Here is a 25643-nt window from a genome sequence, read left to right on the forward strand (position 1 = left end):
CCCAAGTCTGTCCCTACCTACTATGTACACAAACGCGGAGTAGTTACCTAAATAATAAATACTAGGTGTCTATTATAATACTATGCTCTGGGCATGTGATGGACGCACCATGCACTGTGATTGCTGCCATTGGTCAGCTTTGCTGGACGGTGTGGGATGGCAGAATCCACTCGCGATAAAATTGACTCTGCGATGCAGCAGAAGTTGTGTGCGAACCTTATCATCTTTCAACTGAAAACTGTTTCTTTGAAGCTTTGCTGTGGGAACAATCTCAATGGCAAAGCGAAACTCTCCCCAGGAGGTGACTCCAAACCAGCCCCCCAAGAAGAAGTCAAAGGCCGATAGGAATCTTCAAAAAGAAACCGACGATCAGGCGGCTTCTAAGGCTCTCATCAAAAATGCCATTGCATACGTCCAATCGCCATTACTTGACTCTTTGCCTCAGTCCGCGATAGATCAATTCCTGAGCTCCAATTCCATTAAAATTTCTGATCCTCTACCGGAGGCGCCAACACTACGCCCGCTCATATCGTTTGATTACCTTCCTGCCTGCAATAACGATCTGTACGGACCGCTAAAAGCATTTCCAGCACCGACACCCATTCAATCCTCAACCTGGCCACTGCTATTCGCGGGTCGTGATGTGATTGGCATTGCCGAGACTGGAAGTGGAAAGACTCTCGCTTTTGGATTGCCGGGTCTCAAAAAAATGGTGGAATCAAAAAGTAAAGGGAAATCATATCGACCCACAGCTGTGATAATCACGCCAACCAGAGAGCTAGCCATGCAGATATATGATCAGCTTTTGAAGTTCACCGCTTCGATTGGCGTCGATGTCGCTTGTGTTTTCGGCGGAGTAAGGAAAGATGAGCAGCGTGAAGCTCTGAAGAAGGCTGCCATGCTCGTCGCAACACCTGGTCGCCTGAAAGATCTGCAAAATGAAGGCGCTGTCGATCTGGGAAAGGTCAAGTACCTGGTCCTGGATGAAGCAGACCGTATGTTAGACAAGGGGTTTGAACAAGACATCAAAGACATCGTCCGTCCCATGCCAGTCTCTAAGCGTCAAACTGTCATGTTTACCGCAACTTGGCCACCTGCGGTTAGAAGTCTGGCTGAAACATTTATGATGTCCCCTGTCACTGTTACTGTTGGTGGAGACCCATCCGCAGATCCTCGCGCGAATACAAGGATCAAACAGGAAGTTCAAGTGCTCAGTCCACGAGATAAAGAGAACCGGCTACTGCAGCTGTTGAATCGTTTCCAACGGGGAGCGGGTGGTCGGGACAAAATATTGGTCTTCTGCCTCTACAAAAAAGAAGCCACACGAATAGAGCGGCTTATAAGATCCAAAGGGTTCAAAGTCGCTGGGATTCATGGTGATTTGAACCAACAAGAGAGATTCAAGAGCTTGGAAGCCTTCAAGACCGGTAATGTGACCATACTTGTTGCTACTGATGTGGCAGCTCGCGGTCTTGATATCCCTGCTGTAAAGCTTGTCATCAATGTTACATTCCCTCTAACAGTTGAAGATTATGTTCATCGCATTGGACGGTAAGTCACACATGGACCATCTATTAGTATTAACTGACTAACGGAATTACAATCAAGAACTGGGCGTGCAGGAAGTGAAGGACATGCCATCACACTGTTTACTGAGAATGACAAAGCTCAGTCTGGCGCGTAAGTAAACCAAACCTACAAACATGCAAAGTGAGAAAGGTAAATGTATACTAAGTGTTCACAGTTTGATCAACGTTCTAAGAGCGGCGAAGCAAGATGTACCTGAAGCACTCCTCAAATTCGGCACCACAGTCAAGAAGAAGCAACATGATGCATATGGTGCCTTCTTCAAAGATATTGATAATAGCAAATCAGCAACAAAGATCACATTTGATGACTAATTCAATACCATCGTTTGTTTAGTCGTTTTCTGAAGGTTGCCTTTTCGGAGGAAATTGGTGCATTTCTTTGTTAAATATTCCTTTTCCAGGTATAGACTGTTCAGATGTCAGAATGAGTTGCCACCACATACCAAATATACTTACATCAGAAGTGCACAAGCAATGCCGAAACTTAGCATCTTGAGGATTTCATATAATCCAGTCGTTGTATGTTGCCGAGTCGTAAACATGATAGACATTGTTAAAGCGCCGGTTGCATAAGTGTAAGGTCTCAGGCTGACTTCAGAAAAAGTCAAGTCGTTCTTATATCGACGGAGATAAGACTTAATGAAAACATAGCTCCATCCTATACGGACAGCCATGTTCACAATATTGGCCCACACCAACCCATGGGCACCCCATCCCCCAATCCGCAGGAATAAATAAGCCACTGCAGTAAAGCACGCGGAGCAAGCTCCCATCCAGACTGTTTGCATCCGCAGCTCTGAAGGACTTGCTGCAGATGACACAAAAGCTTCTGTAATGCCATTGAATGCCAAGAACGGTATATAATAGCAGTATACGGAAAGCAAGCCATCGACGCTCCGAGATTTCCACCGTGATCCGACCAAGAAACGAAGAATAAGAGGTAGGTAAACCGGACCTAAGGAGAATACCAAGACGGAAAGGATGCCATATGCTCGGAGTAAATCAACAAGGTGAGCCTTAGCAGCGCTGACACCACTAATACCATGATTCCCACTTTCGCTTGAAGCAATAAGTCTTGAGAAAATATTGCGGCTGCTTTCCTCAATTGGTTGAAAGAAAACTCGTGCAATGAGGCCGCCGTAGTTTGAGGCCAGGGAATATATACCTTGGTCCTCCAAACTCGACATTGCAGCAAGCATCATGGAGTCACCTTGTGTGAGAACGTGTTTGACCACAGATTGAAAATAGACATTTGCTCCGAGTGTTATTAGACAATATGAAAATCTGTTTGCGAGATATGTTGTCCCATCGCTTGCAAGTCAACATAATGAACCTACCTGGATGGGGCGGTCTCTTAACATACCTGGGCTTAATAGGTGTGAGGAAGAATGAAAAATGCTTTTCGCGCGAGACCTGGGGCATCGTCACAAGATAGCCACAAAAAAGAGCAATTGAATAGGCCAAATAACCCAGGGCAAACGGTAAGACCCCAATGTCCAAACTAGCCCAGGTAGCCCAAATAGATATGCTGCATGTCAACAGGCTTTTAGTACACACGGCTGTTGTTTCAACAGCTGCCCGCATCTTGTACAGCATACGCTGCTGAACCACGGCAAAAAAGGGCTCTGTGGCAAGCTCCAAAACTGACGCGATTCCGACAATCGCCAGGCTTGTTCGAAAAAAGGGGCTCTCAGAAACCTCTTCCTGTGCAACATGAAGATAGCAAGCAGCGAGTGTCACGACTAGTGGAATGCCAAGTCCCAGGCTGATGTATGAGATATTCACAACGGATTGGGATGCGATAGAATCGACTTTTTCATCATCAGGTACCATTCTCTTGGCATGATGTTCATCAGACTCCTCTTTAGCAGCTCCTGAGAGACTCAGTGGTTGTCTTTGGATTGCCATTCTAAGGCTTTCTCTCGAAAAATACAACGTTGAGATTGAGTACAGTTCAAGCTGAGTTGATATACCTAGAATCTCCGGAGAAAGATGCCGCAAAAGCACTTGGTTTGCAGCAAACGTCAATGCACGGGATATCACTTGAATAGCGACCAGGAAGGTCATGCTAGATGCCGACGACACCGGCATCTTGTTGACATCTCTGTCCGCGCCGGATCGTTCCATTGGGAGCCAGTTATGGGGAATTTCGTTATCCCACGATGGTGAAAACCTGCAATTAAAATCCCATCTATATGTCCTTGTTGTCACAATTTATTGGATTCAATCAGCTTGTTGCAAAAAATAGAGTTTCTGACCACTTCAATATAGCAGTTGTCCTGGACGTAGGGAAGCGAATGTGCTTCGCCAGTGTTTTCAGTCGCGTCAGGTGACAATACCAGTCTCATAACGTAATATGATACACGACAGTATTAGATAACCAACTGCAACGATAATTCCATCTTAAGGCCAAATCAAGTGAGATCACACATTGCTGAGTACAGAAAATGAAAACAATCTTGAAAATTTACAATATTTCTTTGTGTGGTGATATGGTACAAGCCAGTGCTCATTCAAGCTAATTGCAAATGTTACTTGCAGGTTCCTACCTGTTCATAAGTTTTCAAGCTGTGCCCGTCCAACACTAGGAACTTCATACAACCTTGTGGAGTTTTAAGGCAAGCAATACAATATAATGTGAAGCTGATTCTACAATGAATATATATATCATCTCCAAAACCCTAAAGTTTTTCCTCCATAGCCACTCAACTATCACTAAACTATGGAAATGTATTGCAGTTCGGAGCTTGCAATACACGCAACGAAGTATAATACCAACACTGCTTGCAATTATGATGCGGCAATGCTAATTTCTTAAAGGCCTGAAATCATCACAGCTGTCGTCAGAGTGCAAGATACTGATTAATTTCAACAGAGTTTATTATGTGTACTTGGAATTAAATACACCCCTTAGCTAATCAACAAGAGTCACGTCTGCTAGAAGGGAGGAAGAAAGAAAGGGTAACCGCCGTTCTTTGCTCTAAATGCACTGAGGAGAAAACTGTACATTCCGAGCAGCACAGTTCCCCAAATAATGACAGCCAATTGTTGTGCTTTCGCATCTGTGATACGAGGAACTTTCAATGCCAGTGCAATAGTTGCGAAGGACAATATACCGTCTGTAGCAGGTCCAGCCAGTCAGTATCGACATTCGAATCTTGAAAAAGAGGCCCACTCACATGTTGCGGCAATTATTTGGGTTTCCATTCCAAATTGATTCGAAAATCCGCCAGCGAAGTAGCTAATACCTCCTCTCCCATCGCCAGCGACGTAGGGCACTTTGCGGATATGGTTGAACATGTAGCCGCTTGTAAAAAGCAAGATTGCTATCAAACTGACAGCGGCCCAAATGTTTCGGCTTCGGACAATTGGAAGTACGTAAGAAGACAAAACATTAAAAAGTGTAATGAGACCCATTAGTATCGTAACTGCGGAAATAAGACGCATGTAATTGATAGGTCGCACAAGGGGAGGCTTCGTTCCTTCAGGGAGATGGCGGTTGATCCACGTGTAAAGTTGATCTGCTGAGACAGGGCTGGGTATGTTTGTGAGCAAAATTATAAATGTATCTAGCTGGAACACGCAGTATCTTACCCGCTGAAGTCGAATCTAAGGGGCGGCCCGTCCACTTTGGCAAAGGGACCGACGGTCGGCGGGAAGAAGAGAACAACCGGAGCAGTTTGAAGCATAAGCTTTACCATTAGTTAGGGAATGACCGCTTATTATCAGCATAGTCGGGGATACCTTTTGGAAAGTGTTCTTTCCCCTGTTGAAATCTAATGTACCGAAAAGCATTTTGATCCCATCAGGTTTGGAGCCTTTATTCCAGCTTCGAGCAACAAGATCCCATTCAGGTTGAAAATCACGACAGAGAGTACAGCCGTATCGAGCTTCCAACGCCGTGAGAAGGACAGCAACATGGTAATCCCGAGGTTTTGAGGTTAGATCCTCATACGTGGAGTCATCCAGATCGAGAGGCGTATAACGGTAAAGAGATTGATATCTTTCGAACTTGTCTGTGACGGGCTTTGCGGAGAATGCAATACCCGCTGAACATAGGAATGCGATGGCAAGAGAGAGAACCTTCATTATGGACCCCTATGTGAGGAAGATGTATTTCGTCTATAAAGGCTCCCAGTTGCAGATCTGAATCCGGTGCCTCACAGCCGCAATTGATGTCCGACTCGAAGCAGTGTCCAGGTGTTAATTAGGTAAACGGAGTACTTAGGTCTAAGGTTCCACCTGCGCCCGCAGTACCTAGCCCTGTAGGCGGGCAGTGCACAAATGGTTTAGTCTGGCGGCCCTGGAGCGCCAGGGCGCCGCGCGCGACTTCGAAGCTTCTTCCAAGGTTCCATCCATGCGCGTTAGTGGCATTTCCGACCTTGACGCGTCTGGATTCACCCCATCCAGTTTTGCCTTGTTCGTCAGGTGTGTCGACAAGCTGAGATTGCATTCGCAGATTGTTAGCTCCTCAAAATATCTGTCGTGATCTTGTTCTCTTAACCATGGAACTGCTTTGTTATGAGAACTCATGTATCGCAGACGAGGTATGTTATCCTCTTTGTCTGTTGCCCTACTATGGACTTACTTAGTCGTTCAGCATCATATGTCTTTGAGGTCAGCTCACCTCGAAATTGCATATGAGAAAATTCTTGGCCAGTTGAGGCAGGTTTTAGATAGCGAGCGCACCCGATTAGTTCGCGTGGAACGACTGCTTCTCGAAGCTGATAATGAGGGATTGCATATGCAATTGAAGCATGTGGAAGAGGAGCTATCCAGGGTGACGGAAACGGAATCAAATGTACGACAAGAGCTCTTTGGAGCTTGCAGTGAGATTGCAGATTTACAAGGGGCTCTGCGCGCTAATTCACAGGAGATTGAAGACCTGAAAGTAGGTGAATTCTCCATCAACAAGCTTCAGCCTCTTTACAAGCAATCCAATCTAAACTCTCGAGCAGAAACAAATTGCGTCATTGAACAGCAATTCACTTGAGTCAAAGAAAATATTGACAGAGAAATTGAGTCTGTCGAAGGAACTGTCAAGCCTGCAGCGGGAACTGGAACGTCTCAGAGCTCAAAGCACCTCGTATCAAACTCTGCTTTCTGAGAAACTAGCTCTTGAAAGACAGTTGAATTCTCTGGAGGCCAAATTAGAGACTGAAAGGCGCGCATTCGAGCGAGCTCAAACCAAAGATGCCAAACAGAAGGAAGAAAATGTGAAGATCGATGCCCAACTACGGGATCTTCGGGACGAAGTTGCCAAAGAGATCAGAGAGAGGCAACGGCTTGAGCGAGAAAACGATGAACTAAAGAATGAATGGGAAAGTCAACGAACGGTTCTTGAGAACAAGCTGGAAGCACTAAAGAAGAAGCTACGCTCGACGAAGGACCGTCTAAAGGATGCCCAGAATGAGCTGCAACAACGGCACTCTTTTGTTAGAAAAGAGGGCGGGAACGAGTCCGGCCAACGAGTGCTAGGGGTTCCCATTCAGCGGGCAACAGGGCGTTTCGATCCTGACATGACCATCGCAACACCAGGCGCTGTTCAGGTTACGGTAAAGCCTAAAAGATCTTCTGCCCTTCCGGGCGATAAATCCACCTTTTCGATTACTCCGTTTCTCAGTCGTACAAGTGGAGCTCCAGATTCGCCGATGAGCTCTAGCGATGATGTGGACTGCCGACAAATAACTGAGGCAAGCCATGAGTCTGATAATGTGGCAGCTGTAGGCGGTAGCCCTGATGAACAGAGTATTAACCACCAGCCGCGTGATCCCAGGAAGTCGATCACGGATGTTGCTTGGGATCTGGAAGGTTGGAAGCAAGATGCAAGGGTGGATCGGATGTCAACCAAAGTAAAGCCAGCCGAGGTTTCAGAACTCAGTGACAATGAGAACCAGTCTCTAGACGTTAATGGGTCATTAACCGAACTGTCGGCAGTTGGTCGGGCCAAACCCAGGAAACGTAAGTTACTTGGTACTCAGCGTGATAGAACCTTGTTCGATGACGAGGATGATACACTTGGTGGGAGAAGACAAGGGCGAAAACCAACTCTCAGAACTGGACGCAATTTGGTCCCTGATGGTCCGCAGCTTGCTGCTACCTCTGCCAGTTTACGTCCAGGTATCAGGCGTGGGTTTGGAGTTTCCACGGAATTTTCACCGTTGAAGAGAGATAGAAGATAGGTAGAGACTCACATTTCGGGACGTGTCTACCTGCTTAGGTAGATAGATCATCAGATATGATGTGGGCGGCAGTGGCTTACATCCGGTAGTGTAATACTGAAACTGAACGTCTGACTTGAGATTTGACAACTCTTTTGATGATTTGGTTTGGTATCTATTGATTGCAACCTGCGCTCCTCATCTGCCAACATTGGCTGTAGTAAACAGGCAATCTGGCTGCTCAGGCTATGCAAGGCTGCACCAGAAATGGTCGTAATGCTCTATAACGGTATTCTTGTTCATTCCATGCGAGCACATAAGTAGTATCCTACTGTGATTGTCTACAAGATTACTGTTTGTACGAACAATGGATTCGTGGAGAGGTGGTTTTCTCTGAGAAAACCGAACCATTGTCCCGGTTACTTGAGAATAGTCTCTGTCGATACCATTCAATTTCGCTCTGCGCTATAGTATTCTGTAGGAGTACAGTAGGTTTCGAAAACTTGCATTATTTAGATCCCCTGCCAAGTCACCTTGGCTTGCTGGTGATCTGGACTGACTTCGCTTAGGGTCTGTTGTCCTGGGTACCCTCCAATAGCTCAAAAACATCTCCCCGCACACAAATTGAATTCTTGAAATTCACTATAAGCCCATGTCTGATCAGGATAAAATCTACTACAAGTTACTTGCAACAACAAGCTCTATATTCTAATACTAGTTTTACTGATTTAGAATAATTTATATGCTTTAGCAGCTATAATAGCTGTAGCTATAAAAGCTGTTTAAAATATTTAAAAACAAGTATTTATTATAATTTTAAATCTTTTTTAAATTATATTAATAAAAGCTTTAAATGTAAAACTATATAAATAATTATATTTATAAAATAAAGAAATTACTATTAGCAGACTATAATTAAATAAAAAGACTAGTTCTAAAGCTATTAAAATATATATTTATATATTAGTTGTAATAGCAGATTTAAAACTTTTTAAATAAAGACTTGTTAGATTTATTTTAAGAACAGAAAGCAAAAAAAGGATAAATAAATAGACTATTATTAGTAATATTACTATTAAGATTACTATTTAAGTTAACTATAGAGTTCTAATCTCTATAGTTAAAAAGTATATTAAGTTCTGCTCAGAAATATATATTTAATAGATTATAACTATAGATTATAACTATAAATTATAAAAGTGAATTGTAGACTTGAATTGTAAAAATAAATTATAGACAATTTAGTATAGTTATATAACTTTCTTTTATTAGTCTTATTAGTAATCTCTAGACTGTGCTGTAATATTAGTATGCAGAAAGCTTATTTATTGTAATAGTATTTAGTTATAGTATTATTAGCTAAAACTATACTAACTTATACAGAATTAAAAGTATAAAAGGAAAAAAAAAGACTTTACAAAACTTTATATAATATAATATATATATAGACAAGTAGAACTAGCAGTATTTTAAAGATAAAAAAATACTTAATACTATTAATATATTTTACTATTTAGATATCTGCTATACTGTTATATTATCTTCTTTTTTAGAAAAATGCCTGCTTATAAATATATAAAGTTAATTATATTAGCTTATTATTATTTAAATAATTATCTAGTTCTTCTCTATTGTTTTAGCATCTTAACTACTTTTTTAAATATTATAGCAGGCTTAGTAGATCTAAGTATTAATTATAAAAGTTATATAGTTAATAAGAGAATTTTTTAAAGTTCTTTACTAAATACTAAGCTAGATTATTATTATTATAGTTTATCTATTTAATCTTATATTAAAGCTTTTTTAGTAAAAATATACTGCTAAAATCTTTTCTACTTTCTATTTCTGCTTTTTATTAACTTTAATAGAAGAAAAAAGATTTTTAATCTAGTTTAAAAGAGAGTTTATAGCAGCCTTCTATAACTTATTTAAAAAAATATTAAATATATATAAATAGAATTAAAAAATTAAGCTAGTAAGTATTATTAATTTTCTTAATAATATAGTATAGCTCTACTATTTAAAAGTTAAGCTTTTAGCTTAGTTAATTTATTCTTTAGTTTTTTATTAATATTTATACTAAATTTTCTACTTTAAAGTCTGCTATTCTTTTATACTAGTTTATCTGACACTATTAGAAATTTTAAGCTTTTTAATTAGTTTTCTAGTAAATTTTTAAATAGTTTTTAGTCTTTTAACCTACCTATATATATCTGTTCAGTTTAGCTATTTTATAATAGATTAATCTGCTAGCTAAAAGTGCTGTTAGTTAAAAAAAGATTTAAAAATAACACTATAATCTAATAAGAAAAGAAAAATCTTTATTAATTTATAGAGTAGAACTGCTGCTATAAAATTTAAAATTAGAAGCTATTTAAATTAGTTATTCTAATAGTAATTAATAAAAAAAAGAGGCACTGTATAATATACTAATTAATAATTTTAGTCTATTTATTAGTCTGTAAATAGTTAGCAGTTAACAGTTTTAGTTTAATATTTAGAATCTGACAGAATTTATTTTAAAAATTTAAAATAAATTAAAAACTATAGTTTAAAATAATAGTATTTAAAAGTTCTGTCTACTAATAAATATATAGAATAAAAAGTCTTATTATATTCTATACTATAGTAGTTTTATAATATAATATAAATATAAGTTTTTTATTTAAATAATCTACTATTATAAAAATATAAATTCTTTAATTCTAATTATTACTTTTTTAAAGTTTAAATAATAGTTAAAAGCTCTTTATTATAAATTATATAATTATATTCTGCAAATATTATTATTTTTAAAAAGTAAGCTATAGAATACTACTATTAATCTCTATTAATATTTAATTAGAAAAGTATCTCTGCAACTATTTTATTAAAAGTATTTGTCTCTAGCTTTATAAACTAATAGAGACTGTAATAAATTAGTATTAAAGCAGATATAAGTTATTTCTTAAGCTTTTTAAATACTTGTAAATATTACTGTCACAGTTTTACTGTATTTACTTGCTATTTTATTCTTAGAACTTTTAATATTATTGTTTTAATTATAATTATAATTTTAATATTATATTTTAGAGCTATGTCTCTGTACACACATATTGCATATATATAAATGTGCCAGGGCATAGAGCAGGTGTTTAGTGTCACAGAGTGGCTCCTAGGGAGCATTCTAGGAGCCAAACCGCTGCGCTACCGGCAAAAGACTAGGAGACGAAGCCAACGGCTTGTACTGCTCTCGCTTATATAGCTTCTTGCCACGCCGTCACATTTAGAGTGAATGTTAGGTGCTAGAGTTCAAACTCCAGCATAGCGGCCATTAGAATAGGCAGGCTAGAAGAGTATAAATACTACTACTACTACTACTACTACTACTACTACTACTACTACTACTACTACTACCACCACCACCACCCTTCAATAGCTTGAAAATCACTTGGACATACAGGAGCAATCTGCCAAAGTTGTTAGGCGGGCGACCCTGGGTAACATAAGTTTTGGCAATTAATATAGTACAGAATACTTCTATCTACTGTAAGGTATAATGGATACTACTGCACCTACCAAGGTTAGGCTACTACACAGCCCAGTCTACGGAGTAGATCCTCCCGCAGTATGGGATACGGAGTACTGGGACTACCTACTGAGCAGCAAACGTTAGTGGAGTTCAACGACTTGAGGTTACCTCCGGGTGCCTTGATACCCTACTACCGTCTTGGCACATGTCAGCAACAGCTTCGAAAATATCTCTACTTTGGATGTCCACACAAGTTCAGTGGACTATGGAGTAGTGCCAACAAGACTGATTGCCCAACAGAATTTTTACCCTGTCTTCCCGAAAACTTTAAGCGGCTCAGGGCCTATGAAGCTTATTGTATTTCACTCTCCATTCTCGCGGCATGTACTGTCCACTCACCTCCGCGGACTTACGCCGCTATCACCGAACCGTCAAGCTTCTTCAAAACGTTGGCAGGCTCGTCAATTGAAAGACCGCTTCACACGCGAAGCTGCAGTCCAAGGACTAAAGAGCCGGGCTGCCTTTAAACTGCTGCAGGTGCTGCTCCCCCTTCCCCAAATCCTTGGCAAGCTGACATGATACCCACCTCTCACCTATGCGATAGATAGATGAAAAGTATCGAATATTTAGCAGTGGACAAACAGTTGTCGATTTGGTACATCTTTCCCTATTTTCCCCGGCGATATCCTGTACTAATTGATTCTCCCAAGGGCTATGCTCCTGGTTCGTGGTCTCAGGTCGGTTTATCAACGCCGAACTTTCAGCATTTTCTTCACTGACTTTTTTTTCTGGTAAAGGTTGCTGTAAGCCGCACCCAGCCAAATGGCCGTGTCCTTGGTGTCGACATAATTCCGGCCCAGCCCCCAAAAGGCGTTTCAACAATACAAGGAAACTTCCTTTCACCGCAAATACAGGCATACGTCCGCGAATTTTTACGCGACCCGGATAGGGGCCGGCCGCGTCCCCAAACCCCCCTCGCCTCCGACCGTGGACTCATCAATACAATTGTTGAGTCTGGGTCTGAAGAGAACCAGCGAGCCGATATCAGTCGGGAGGAGACTACTGGTTCAGCGAGCGCAAATGAGACGGCTGATCTTGGAGACGGTGAAGTGGATCGGACGGTGGATGTGGTTTTAAGCGATATGTCCGCGCCCTGGGACCAAACGACTGGTTTCTGGAAGAGAAGTCTAAGTGATCCCTATCACAGGATGATGAATACAAGCGGAGTCAACTCACGAGATCACGCCGGAAGCATGGTATGTGCTTCAAGTAAGAGGCTTCGCTCAGCTTATTTAATTGGAATGACAGGATCTTTGCCGGGCTGCACTACTATTCAGCTTCAATGTCTTGAAGACTGGTGGCCACTTCGTCTGCAAGTTCTACCAGGGCGCGGAAGACAAAGCTTTCGAGAAGCAACTGAAGGAATTGTTCCAAAAAGTTCACAGGGTGAAGCCAGAATCTTCTCGCAGCGTATGCCGTTACATATGAATCAGTGTCTTCATGGAATAGTATTTGGCTGATGATCTGATAGGAGTCAAAAGAGGCATATTTCATAGGACTTCAACGAAAAAACAATGTCGCGAAGACGGCAGTGCTTACTCCCCCATGATCCCTGTTGCGACTATCAACATTTCAGCCCCATTTACAGCCTAGGAACACGGCACTAAATTCATTTATGACAAGAAAATCCACAATTTCCTGAGAAGTTTGCCTCTAGATTATCTCCACGTCATCGTCAGCTTCCTCGTCCCATTCGATCTCGGCAGCTGTGGCTTCTGCCTTTCGCTGGACCTTACAATATGTCAGCATCAGTGATCAAATGGGAGAGCAGTGCCTCGAACCTCCTTTAAGCCGCTCAGTTCCTCCACGTATCCTTTGTCATTTAATGCTCTTTCGACGAACTCCCAGCCATCTTGCCTATATGCATTAACGATTTTGTCGGAACATGCACTGCAGCAGTCGTAACTTCTGCCAACGACAGATATATTAGTAAAGTTTGACAGGAATCCCCTGATTTGGTGCGGGACGAGCCCAAGTGGATGATTTCCCCTATCTTCGTTTTGAGAAACCGAAGCAGGGGCCGCCGGACCTTTGGGGTGTTGGAGGACCGCGACAAAGAGCTCGACTAGTAAAGCAGATGCTATGGCAGCTACTCCAGGACGAGTGACAGTGCACTGCTGATCGAGCGTCTGGTCTTTGACAGACTTGAAAAAGTTAAGATAATTAGTTCAATGTGACTGGTGACTGTTTCATTTGACTTACGTTTGCTGGTGCAACAACATCATTGCAGAAATAACACCCAAGTTCTGCTTCTCGATCTGACCCGTTCTTCACACCGTGGCGCATGACGACGAACGTATCGAATCCCAACGCTGCGTTCATGACAAGCTTGTCTGCAGCTTTACACATAACCGTTGGTAACCAGCGAGACTCCCGAGTGTCCATGAGGAGAAATATGGCGTCATGGTTATCGATTAGTTCCTTGAGCATCTCAAAATCTGCTTGGGCCTTAACACTGTCGGCTACGGGATGGCCTGCCATAGGAACGGCGAGAACATGGCCTGTGGAATCGACGCCTGGATAGATTTCTGACAACGCCTCGGAAGCGCGGCAGGCCTTTTTGGCACCCCCTTCTAAACAGTCCTTAAAATCAAACAGTGGCTGCCTAACTGGATTGGAAAATGATACAGTCCCGCTGTCCACAAATGTGATTTTCCGTACACCCCATCCCTGTTGAATAGAGCTGTCAGCATTATGACAAAGAATAAGGATCCCGGATATAGACACATACTAGCAAATTCCGAGCAACATAACCTCCTAGGGTACCGGCCCCGAGTAAGAGGCACTTTGTGTTCTTTATTTTCTCGAGATCAAGATCAGGGGCGATTCGCCATTTCATCAGTTTCAAGTTAAGGTCAACTGACTGATCCGCCAATCTACCTCGAAGCTTTTATCAGTGCCATGAAAGGACACAGGTATACGCGCATTCTTACCTGTGAGGGTCCATATACTCTGTTAGATCAGCTACCCGTCCCATCAATTTCCCGGCAGAATTGCGCTCCCAACCCGTTACCTTGGGCACTTGCTCAGTTGAAACATGGCTTGTATTGGGATTAGATGTTCGTGGAGATTCTGATTCCAATGTAATCACTATACTGCGACCTTGGTCACGCTTCGACTGCACATCACGATACCGTAGAACCTGAACTTTATCGAGGCCCCAGCGTTGCCTCACCAGTACCAATAGATTTCTTAACATCCAACCAGGGGCAGTTGAATAGTTTGAGGGGTCTGCAAAGCAGACATAACAATCTTCAGGTCTGGCTCCTTCGAAGAATCCAGCTTCAAAACCCGAGAGTGAAGATATTTTCCAGGAGAAGTCAATTGCGTCCCTTGATGTACTGAGTGTACGCTGTCGCGTATGGCCACTCCCATCATCAGCTCCGCTGACGATTGGCCCTTTGTCATGACCACTTCTATCCTTTCGCGCTAGAAAGAATCCATGTTGGTGAGCATCAACTCCATGCTTCCAATTTTGGACTGCATCCACTAGGGTAGAACTTTCGAGACCTGTTAGATTTCTTGCACCCGGTATGGTGCCGCTATGATCTGTATTTGCTGCTGCTGTCCTTTCGATGCCGTTGCCTATAGGGACCCAGGGAGGATACGAATGGATCGCAGGAAATGCGAACCAGTAGTGAAACTTGTATTTCTTGAGATCTGCAAATGAAAGGACCAGAAAAGATGAAAGGAGGGAAGGACAGGAATAGATAGTGCCGTCATTGATTGCGTCCCAGATCTTGAGCGACAATCAGTTCTCCTCACTGTTATAAATACACATCAACACTAAACGCTTACCGTTTCACCAGCTTGTTGAATCATCGACATTTTATCTATGTTTCGATACTCCTCAATAGTGTTAAAGTTCTTGATTATCCCCTCAGCCCTGTAGTAGCCCGCGGGAACCCTAAAATAAAACTCTGTGTGAGTGGAATTGCTCGATCTTCAAACGGTTTCAGGAGCAGGAAAATGATAGTAGAGAAAGTAAGCAGTGTGTACTTACTCGTCGCTTGTGAGGGCATTCCCGTGGACCTGCATTCGGCAGGACGCATCGGGGGCATCAGTAGTGCGGATCTCGTACAGGCCCAGCAGCTTGCGGGCAGAATCATCAAGCTTGTCATGGTTAAGCTTGAGGGATGCCAAGGAGGTGTAAAAAGGAAGCTCTATGTCCGAGGCAAAAGGAGTGTACTGCATCTTGCATAATATCTACCTAGAGGCTCTTTGCAACACAAAGCACCGGTGATATTCGTAAGGATGTATGACTGCGCAGATGTGTTTCTGAATGGAGACAGGCTGACCCTGGTATCTTTCTAAAGCTCACGTGTATCCCTTTCCCGGCCTACAAGAGGTCAGCCGACAAACAATTAAGGTGGGGGTTCTGCTTGGTAGGCGATGGGCATCAGATGGCTGACAGGAATAACGGTCACTGCTGGAGACAGCAGGCTAGGCTAGAGGCGGGGCAGGTAGCAGGTGACGGAAGATGTCCCCAGATGTTAAGTGATAAGGTGCTAGCTAGCCCTGCACGCAGTAATCTTACATAATAGAGCTCCAGCTTCCAGGCCGTAAACCATGGATACTGCCGTACCCGTGACCTTACCGTACAAGACGGGTCTCGACATATCAGGATCAACGATATTATTTCCTTCGTGAGGGCAGGTGGCAGTTGCTAGTCTGTTAGCGAGCCGATCGGAGATCAGACCGTTCTGTAGAGGGGTCGCGGGGTGCCCACAACACCGATCATCGATTTCGGAAAATCAAAAAAAGAACATCAATCCTTGGCAATCGAGGGTAGAGCATAACTAAAACTAAAAGCCGGTATGGTTCTCCCTGTTCCGTGATACTGATCCCGTTGTCGTGGCCTCTTGGTTTCCGCTGCACAGCTGGCTTTGGTGTTCCCAAGGTTCTGTTCTTGCTGCCCCTGTAAGGTATACAGGAACACATATAGGTCTTCATTGAACAAAAATCTGAGTTTCTGACAGACAAAGTGTGCGGGTACCCGTGCTACTCCAGCACCCTTGTCTCTATTCTCGGAGGTTGCATTTTCGTCGCCATTAGGGACTGGCAACTAAGTGACTGGGTTTAAACTTTTGAGGTTGGAAGTACCTCCAAAGAGCCATGCTGATTGGTCTATGCGGAGGTCCGTCTTACAAAACCTCTCCCCGTAGAACAGTCTTTTTCTATATGGACTTGGCGCAGGCTGATAGCTGGTCAAGGGATATGTGCTGGAAAGCACGCCATCGCGGAGTACTTGATCCAACACCAGGGTTTCCAGCTGCTCGAGCTAGTCGATAAGAGTTATCCCCGGATTGCTGATGGACCGGATGATGATCTGCGACTGCAAGCATCTGAGGTGAAACGCAAAGGCAGCACACAGTCGTCAGCACTTGTGTTTGAGACCGTTGATGCACTTCTGACTTTTGTCACAAAGAGATGGCGGGAGCGCTGGGTTACCACCGACATCTGGGATGGTGCCACGTTGGACCGCCTTCTTCAACGCCCTTTTTTCCTACTTGTCAGCGTGGATGCACCGGTCAGCCTACGGTGGAAAAGATTTTCTGACAGGTCAGTTCATATTCCTGCTTGTTCTGTTGGGAAGGGACGAAGGAAATGGTTGTTGATCTGCTGCCTGCAGGTGTCGGAGACGCCAACTTGATCCTCCAGATCTCGAAAAGTTCGTTCTCTGGAACGATAGGCACATATATGACAAGGATATCGGACGCGCTTATTTGACTGATCGGGCACAGGTGCGGCTGTTCAATTCTTCATCGTCTTTAAAAGAACTGCATGCTGCCCTGGAGACGCTCGATCTCGCCGATGAACAACGCTTGCGGCCAAGCTGGGATCAATACTTCATGCAATTAGCATCCCTCGCTGCGCATAGGAGCAATTGTATGAAAAGACGGGTTGGCTGTGTCCTGGTCCAGGACCACCGTGTCATAAGTACTGGATACAATGGAACCCCGCGACATATTAAAAATTGCAACGAAGGTGGATGTACGACGTTCTACTCCTCCCATGTACTTCTCTTGAGATGTGCATACTGCTACGATTCTGACTAACGTTTAGGTCCTCGATGTAACCGTGGTGAGGGCGGTGGTGCCGGTTTGTCAACATGCCTCTGCATTCATGCAGAAGAGAATGCCCTCTTGGAAGCCGGAAGGGAGCGCATCCGGGAAGGTGCGATCCTTTACTGTGACACGTGAGTAAACCATAGCCTTTTGTGTCTCCGATACTAAAACCTACGTTTTTGCGTAGGTGTCCTTGCTTAACATGCACTGTGAAGATCGCTCAAGTTGGCATATCGGAGGTGGTTTACTCGCAGAGCTATAATATGGATAGAGAAGTGCGTTATTCTACTATTTTTCCTGGGTTGCAGTTGGCTTACTTATGTCTAGAGCGCGGCTATTCTCGAGGAAGCTGGAGTACGTCTTAGGCAGTTTTCACCGGTAAGATACTTGCTGTCCGTATGTCTCTATGCAGTGTAGCTGACATCTAGAGAGCCTCGGAACGGCCTCATCTATCTCCAGAGCGCAAATCCATCTAGTTCAGTTACCGAGTAACTCCAATCAAAGCGTCGCATGCATTATTCAATCTGGATCTCTGCCCTCTGATGATCTCCGGTTAGATTTAAACCTACACACCTGATGACTAGGTAGGTAGATAGGATATTGACCTACTAAGAAACCATTGTCGGGTTATAGTCGGTTTCAAGTGGAAGAATGACATGTCTATAGCGAGGCCTTAGTATTCGAATTGTAACGGCCACATAGGATTTGAGCCTGTGTTTGCTCTCCAAGTCACAGGACTGTCAGCAGTCAAATACTCTTTGGTTGTGGGTGCAAATTTTTGACTAAACCAGCTCAGACTGCAACCATCATGGCCCTAGGGGATCTAATACAAGGCCTACTGTGCAGTATGAGTACCTGTTACTAGTTCGTACCTACCTACCTAAGATGTAGGTATGCAGATTGGTGTATCAGAGAATGCGACGGCTTGACATAAAGAGCCTACATCGTACCTAGTCGCTGGATTCAGCATGAGCCGTTCTATTCCGATGAATCTGCTGTACAGAAAATCATTAGCACAGCGGCTCATGACCACTGTAAGGTAGTTAACATAATTGGACACCGAGCGGGCCAGGACACCAAGCAGGCCACCAACCAACACCTATTATATTAAATATCTAGTTATCTCACCACAACATCCCCTAAATTGAAGCTATATACACATAAAATAATTGCCTATCTGTTTGGGCAGCTGATGCTAGTATGACCTTGAATATTGTAGTTGCTGCACTGCAGTGATGTACATTTCCTAGGCTGCTTATCACCTTCCTCTACCCCCTCTGACTGCATCTGAGCAGCTTGCTGAGCAAGCTGCTGACCTTCTTCAGCAGTCAAAATATCCCCCATAGCAATATAGGATCTAGTTGTCTCTTACTTGTGTTTTTGATGTTGATTTGCTGTATATAGCTGCTTGATTTCATGCTCTAAAAGTGTGATGGTGTGGCAAGAAGCTATATAAGCAAGAGCAATATGAAGCTGTTGGCTTTGTATTCTAGTCTTTTGCCGGTAGCGCAGCGGTTTGGCTCCTAGAATGCTCTCTAGGAGCCACTCTGTGACAAAAAGCACTGCATTATTCATTGCAATTTGGCAGCTCTTAACCACTTGATCAACTGCTTTACTAATTAGGCTAGAAGGACTGTGTATATGCTATTGCCAGAGGTGCTTAATAAGCTTTGCCTGCTTCTCCAGCTCTTTAGCATTCTTTAATGTCTTAGCAATCCAGCTAGATAATTAATTATTATAGAATATATTTAACAGAGTAGATATTTTCAACTGTATATAAAGCTGGTTAAATATTTATTCTGATTTATATAGAATTAGATCTTCTACAGTAAATCTATTATATATATTAAATGCTGTTAGAGTATATAAATATACTTACTAATAGATTGTAATAAAATCTTTTTTATTAATATAATTAATACTATACTATATATAAATCTGTATTTTCTGCTTATATATATATTTTAATAGCTTAAAGCAGATAATATTAAGCAGCTATAATAGATATAATAAATATAATAAAAAATATAGAGAAATAATTATATTCTTAATATAGAATTAATTAAATATAGCAGATATATAGCTACTATAGTTATTAAAAATTAGTAGATAATATCTCTCTACTATATAAATTTTAATATATTTATTAAAAATATTCTTTAGCTAATATATTTTAAGCTTATTAATAGTTTAGCTGTTTTTACTAGTTCTAATTGTCTAGCTTTTTAGCAGTTCTGAATATTAATTAAATTAGTAATTCTAGATGTGACAGCGCTTATACATAGAAAATTGAGATAGATTACTATAGTAGCTAGTTATACAAAATCAAAAGCATAAGAGAAAAAGAAAAGAAAGAATTTGCAGAGCTTTATACAACATAAAATATATAGACAAGTAGAACTGGCAGTATTTAAGAGATAAAGAAATGCTTAACACTGCCTATCTTACTGTCTAAATGCCTGCTGTGCTATCACACTAGACTGTAAAGATAATTATTAAAGAAAGCTAAATTAACTTCTTTAATTATAATTATTTATTTTTAATTCTTTAAATTGCTTTGAGCCAGCCTTTTATTTTAAAGCTAGTAATAATTTTTATAGTTGCTATTATTTCTATTAAAAAGCTAGTCTTATTAAAGTTATAGATATTTTATTTAGTAATATTAAATTACTATATAATTTTAAAAATATATTAAAACTACTTTTTAATAATTTTTAAATTCTTATATAGAGTCTATTAATAATTATATTTATAGCTGTATTTTAATTTAAGCTTATTATAGTAGTTAATAAATTATTATACTTATTTCTTACTAAAAAAGCTTAAAAATTTTAATTAGCTTAATAGTAGAAGACTAGCTATATTTTATATAGTGCTAATTTTTAATAGTAGACTTTATTAGTTTATAAATAAAATCTATTTTATAAGTGTAAATTCTTTAATTATAGTAAGCTTTTAACTATTTAACTTTATATTGATATATATAGAATATCTATATATATAGTAGATTAATATAAATTACTTTATATTATATACTTTTACAGCTGCTTAAATACTTTTTATTTAATTTTAATTAAATTACTTTAATAGTAAGTAAAATATAGCTCTCTTGCTAAACTGTTAAATTTATTTATTTTACTTATTTTAATAGTATATTTATAGTTAAAGTTAATAAATATATTATATTAATTAGTTATATAGTCTGCTTAGTATTTTAATCTGCTTAGTGTGTTATAGCATAGTCTAGAGACTATAAGCAGAATAAATAAAAGAAGAATTTTGTTATATAATAATAAATTAAAATAATTTATTTAAACTTTTAATCTATCTAAACTTTTAATTTAATTTAACTTTTAATCTATCTATAGTTATAATCTACTAAATAAATATTTTCAGAGCAGAACTTAGTATATATATAAAACACTTTTTAACTATAGAGATTAAAACTCTGTAGTTAACTTAAATAGCAATTTTAATAGATAATATTGCTAGTAATAGTCTATTTATTTATCTCTTTCTCTTGCTTCCTGTTCTTAAGATAAACTTAACAAGCCTTTGCTTAAGAAGTTTTAAATCTGCTATTATATAGTGTTTAATTATATTAATATAATTAAACACTAAGTAGTCTAAAATATTAAGCAGTTTATTATAGAGTAGCTTTTAGAAAGTATTTTAGAAGCTAAACTACTGCACTACTAGTAAAAGACTAGAATATAAAGCTAATAGCTTTATATTGCTTTTACTTATATAGCTTCTTGCTATACTGTTATACAGTCTAGCTTTTTTAAAAAAAATTGTAACTACTAATACAGTAGTGTCTTAATAATAAGCTCCACAACACTGCAGTGGCTGTGGAACTATTAGATATATTATAAGGAATTATCCTAATAAATAGCTATATAGTCAACTATTAGATAGTCTAATTTAACTGTATTGATGGTTGAAAAGCTTCAAAATTATAGTGGGTGCAGCAAAAATTTGTCACTCAGTGGTATTCATTGCTTGGTGGTTGATTACGTTAACATAACGTAATCCACAACCGAGCAAGCCACCCAACCAAGCAAGCCACCTCAGAACCCCTAAACCTTACATCCATTGGATCATCATCAAACCCAATTTTCCATCCAATATGACATTAAAACAACCAGATTCAACTGTTAAATTAGAAGATTGCATATCTCTTAGGGTTAAAGCATATCAAAATGGCCAGTTTAAAAGCATATAAGCAGCAGCAGCAGCATATAATATTCCTTAATCTACTCTTACACATTGAATTAGTGGCCATAAAGCATAGATTAATATATCAGCTAACTGCCAGAAGCTTAGCAGTCTAGAAGAGGATTCTTTAAAGAAATGGATTCTAGATACAGATAAGCATAGCCTACCATCAACTCAGGATACTGTACACAAAATGGCAGATATCTTACTATCTTATTGGAATTCAGGCCTATCTACTGGAAAGAACTGGGTCAGCAACTTTATCAAACAGCATAATGATCTTATATCAAAATATACCCACAAATATGATTACCAGCATGCAAAATGTGAGGACCTAGAAGTTATTAATTAATGGTTTAGTCTTGTTAAGAATACCATAGTAAAATATGGTATTCTTAAACAAGATATCTACAACTTTGATAAGACTAACTTTTAAATAGATATAGCTTATACAGCAAAGGTCATTACTGCATCCTATTATCAAATAAGCCATATATAAGCTATACAGCCAGGGAATTGTGAATGGGTCACTATTATTGAATATATCAATGCCTCTGGATGGCCTCTCTCCCCTATGATCATCTTCTCCGGCAAGGTCCACCAATCTCAATGGTATCAAGATATCAACCCTGACTGGCTAATTGGCCTGAGTAATAATGGGTGGATGAATAATGATCTTGAAGTTTTATGGTTGGAAAAGGTCTTTGAAAAGCATACTATAGCTTGTACAATTGGGAAATATCAGCTTTTAATTCTTGATGGCCATGCTAGCCATAAATTAGCAGAGTTTGATCTTTTCTGCAAGAATCATCAAATTATCCCTCTTTATATGCCTTCTTATTCATCTGATAAACTGCAACCCCTTGATGTTGGCTGCTTTGCACCCCTAAAGGAGGCATATAGGATAGAGGTGATAAGAAGCATTCAAAATGGCATTTATCATATTAATAAGGAAAACTTTCTTAATCTTTATAGAGAATCAAGAAAGGCCTTATTATCAAAGAATATCTGCAGTGGATTTGCAGCTTCTGATTTAGTTCCTTTGGACCCCCAAAGGGTACTAGATAAGCTTACTATCAAGAATATCACACCCCCTAGTACTGCTCATGGACCTGCAGATATTGAATAGACTGCAAAGACCCCTTATACTACTACTGAGGTGCAAAGGCAGATGGAGCTTATCAAGCAGCTTATTCAGTGCAACTCCCAAAGTCCTCCAACTGAGGCTATCTGTCAGCTTGCAAAGGCAGCTGAATCTACTATACATAAGGTCCTTCTCCTAGATCAGGAGATAAAAGGGCTGCACACAGCAAATAAGAAGCAGAAGTGAAAGCACACAATCCCTAGATCTTTTATTGCTACTGGAGATGCTCTGACAGATGCTAAAGGCCAGCAACTTGCCCAAGAAGCTATACAGGCAATGAAACCAGTAAGAGTTCCTAAAAAGTGTGCGCCACCACAATGTAGTAATTGCCATTAAGTTGGTTATATTAGAACAAGCTGTCCTAGTAGACCTAGATAATTCAAATATTCAAATAATTTTTGCTTTGGTTTAATTCTGTAGTAAAGATATCTCATGGCTTTTGACCACAGCAAAAATCATGTTCAGGTGGCTTGCTTGGTTGGGTGGCTCACTCAGTTGTGGATTACGTTAGTTGCAAAATCTTAGATAAGCATCTGAAGTTAACATAATCCACTACCGAGCTGCGCGGACCACTGAGCTGCACAGCCACCACCTCAGCCACCCCCTATCATTGGATTTATTGTGATTTACCAACACACTGTGTCATAGCTGATATATCAAAAGAAGGATGTATGCAATTAGCACTTGAAGCCTATAAGAAAGGTCTTTTTCCATCAAAAACTGCAGCTGCCAAAGCTTTTGACATACCTCCAAGGACCTTTATTATATATATTAATGGGACTACTGCTTGCAAAAATTCAACTATAAATTGTTGTAAATTAACAGATACTGAAGAATCTACACTTTCAGTATGGATTCTTAATATAGACTGATATAATTTATCTCCATAAATATCAACAGTACACTATCTAGTATAATTATTGCTTTCTGTATGATTATCTTTATCTTAAGAAGCTTCTATTGGGGAGAACTGGGTAAACTGCTTTATTAAGCACTATAAAGAATTTTGCTCTAAATATAGCTAAAAGTACAATTATCAGCAAGCTAAATATGAAGATTAAGAGCTTATTAAGGGCTGGTTTATACAGTTTTATGATGCTATTTAGAAGTATGGGATCCTTAAGCAAGATATCTATAATATAGATAAGACTGGCTTTTAAATAGGTGTGATATCAACTGTCAAAATTGTCTGCAGTTCAGAGACAAGAGAAAGTTATACAAAGACTATACAATCTGGAAACTGTGAATAGATTACTATAATTATAGTAGTGAATACAACTGGATAGGCCTTGCCTTTACAGATTATTCTTACTACAAAGAATTATTAATTCTAATAATATAAGATTGTCCTAAAGGATTACTGAATCAGCATCAGTAAGAATAGCTGGACAAATAATGAATTAGGCCTTAAATGACTTTAAGAGATATTTGAAAAGCATATAGCTTCTTATACTGTTGGGAGATATCATCTTTTGATTCTAGATGGTTACAGCAGTCATGCTACAGCAGGATTTGATAAATTCTGCATAGAAAGGAATATTATTCCTTTATATCTATCACTGCATTTATTATATCTGCTTTAGCCACTTAATGTAAGCTGCTTCTCACCACTGAAGCACCTTATGGCCAGAAGACTGAGAAGATGATACAGAATGGAATCCATTTAATTGATAAAGAAGACTTTCTCTATATCTATCCTACAGTCCATTAATATGCTTTATCCTTATTAAATATTCAAAGCAGATTTGCAGCAACTGGCCTGGTTTCATTATTATCTGAAAGAGTGCTTTTAAAGCTTCATATCCAGTTAAAAACACTAATATTATCTTCTACAGTATATAACAATTAATCTTTTAATGGCCTAGGCAAAACTCCAGCTAATATATGTTAACTGGACCAGCAAAAGAAGCAAATTCAATATCTTCAAAGTTATTAAATAGTGTCTCCTTCCATATTAAAATAGGCAGTTAATAAGATAATTAAAAGTGCAGAGATTACTATATAGAATGCTATCCTATTGCAGTAAGAAGTTAATTAACTTTATATAGTAAATTAGTGTCTAAAAAAGAAGTAAGAGATATTAAGATACTTTATAGCAACTAATAATAGCTTAATAGATGCTGAAGAACAGTAAAAAGCTTAAAAGCATAAGAAGCAACTACAGGAATTATCTAGATTATAAACTTAAAGGCCACCAAGATGCAGTAATTACAATCAAATAGGCCATAATCAGCTTAAATGCCCTAGTAAATAGTCTCCTTCTTTATATAGTCAAATTCATTAAATTTGGTTGCAAAATGCTTCAAAATTTATGGTTGTATTGATGGTTGAATTTTTTTCTCAGGGACTGCACAGCTCAGTGGTCCGCACAGCTTGGTGGTGGATTATGTTAACATAATGTAATCCACAGCCGAGCCGCAAATACAACTGAACTGCAGATTTTTGCTGCACCCTACCACATTCTTGAAGCTGTTCAACCACCAATGCCATTAAATTAGATTATCTAGTAGTAGAATATGAAGCTATTTATTAGGACAATTCCATATTGTATATCTAACAGTCCTGCAACTACTGCAGTGTTATAAAGCTTACTTATAAGGCCTAGATGCTTGCTCCTTAATCTGCTTCTTAACTTATATATTAAGCTGCTGAATATGATCTAGACCTTCCTATATAGATAAAATGATATTATTTTCTAGTATAGTATGTCTTCTTATCTTCTTTTTTATTTTCTGCTTATTCTCAGTCTGTAGAATCTTAATTTCTTATTAAAGAAGAAGATTTATATTTATTACCATCTGTACAGTCTTTTTAAGATATTGAATATGTGATACTGGACTGCTAGAAAGTTTTCTTTTTTAAAGGCTTCTTCACAGGCTGCAGATCTTATAA

At 39.7% G+C, this 25643-nt stretch overlaps 6 protein-coding genes across 6 annotated transcripts; 4 read left to right on the forward strand and 2 right to left on the reverse strand.

Moving 5' to 3' along the window:
• Positions 1 to 274: 274 nt before the first annotated feature.
• On the forward strand, positions 275 to 1901 carry VTN00DRAFT_4573 (uncharacterized protein; the record flags this gene model as incomplete). Its single annotated transcript, XM_069431011.1, has 3 exons — positions 275 to 1551; positions 1609 to 1680; positions 1745 to 1901. 3 exons carry the CDS (start codon positions 275 to 277, stop codon positions 1899 to 1901), a joined length of 1506 nt encoding a protein of 501 aa, XP_069290089.1.
• Positions 1902 to 4526: 2625 nt separating this feature from the next.
• On the reverse strand, positions 4527 to 5678 carry VTN00DRAFT_4574 (uncharacterized protein; the record flags this gene model as incomplete). The annotated part of the gene is made up of 4 exons (XM_069431012.1): positions 4527 to 4708; positions 4769 to 5124; positions 5184 to 5281; positions 5334 to 5678. 4 exons carry the CDS (start codon positions 5676 to 5678, stop codon positions 4527 to 4529), a joined length of 981 nt encoding a protein of 326 aa, XP_069290090.1.
• Positions 5679 to 6094: 416 nt separating this feature from the next.
• On the forward strand, positions 6095 to 7771 carry VTN00DRAFT_4575 (uncharacterized protein; the record flags this gene model as incomplete). Its single annotated transcript, XM_069431013.1, has 3 exons — positions 6095 to 6136; positions 6190 to 6480; positions 6548 to 7771. The coding sequence occupies 3 exons, from the start codon at positions 6095 to 6097 to the stop codon at positions 7769 to 7771; spliced, it is 1557 nt and encodes a 518-aa protein (XP_069290091.1).
• Positions 7772 to 11606: 3835 nt separating this feature from the next.
• On the forward strand, positions 11607 to 12870 carry VTN00DRAFT_4576 (uncharacterized protein; the record flags this gene model as incomplete). Its single annotated transcript, XM_069431014.1, has 7 exons — positions 11607 to 11798; positions 11866 to 11916; positions 11972 to 11998; positions 12059 to 12405; positions 12469 to 12517; positions 12570 to 12731; positions 12793 to 12870. The coding sequence occupies 7 exons, from the start codon at positions 11607 to 11609 to the stop codon at positions 12868 to 12870; spliced, it is 906 nt and encodes a 301-aa protein (XP_069290092.1).
• Positions 12871 to 12974: 104 nt separating this feature from the next.
• VTN00DRAFT_4577 (uncharacterized protein) lies at positions 12975 to 15515 on the reverse strand (the record flags this gene model as incomplete). The annotated part of the gene is made up of 7 exons (XM_069431015.1): positions 12975 to 13052; positions 13103 to 13465; positions 13524 to 13991; positions 14053 to 14197; positions 14255 to 15060; positions 15120 to 15228; positions 15325 to 15515. 7 exons carry the CDS (start codon positions 15513 to 15515, stop codon positions 12975 to 12977), a joined length of 2160 nt encoding a protein of 719 aa, XP_069290093.1.
• A 921-nt stretch (positions 15516 to 16436) lies between these two features.
• On the forward strand, positions 16437 to 17881 carry VTN00DRAFT_4578 (uncharacterized protein; the record flags this gene model as incomplete). The annotated part of the gene is made up of 7 exons (XM_069431016.1): positions 16437 to 16458; positions 16535 to 16883; positions 16954 to 17315; positions 17388 to 17520; positions 17577 to 17664; positions 17717 to 17767; positions 17822 to 17881. The coding sequence occupies 7 exons, from the start codon at positions 16437 to 16439 to the stop codon at positions 17879 to 17881; spliced, it is 1065 nt and encodes a 354-aa protein (XP_069290094.1).
• Between the last annotated feature and the right edge of the window lie 7762 nt (positions 17882 to 25643).

Source organism: Thermoascus crustaceus (genome assembly GCF_041956765.1).
Source record: "Thermoascus crustaceus strain CBS 181.67 unplaced genomic scaffold VTN00scaffold_2, whole genome shotgun sequence".
In the NCBI taxonomy this organism is placed as follows: domain Eukaryota; kingdom Fungi; phylum Ascomycota; class Eurotiomycetes; order Eurotiales; family Thermoascaceae; genus Thermoascus; species Thermoascus crustaceus.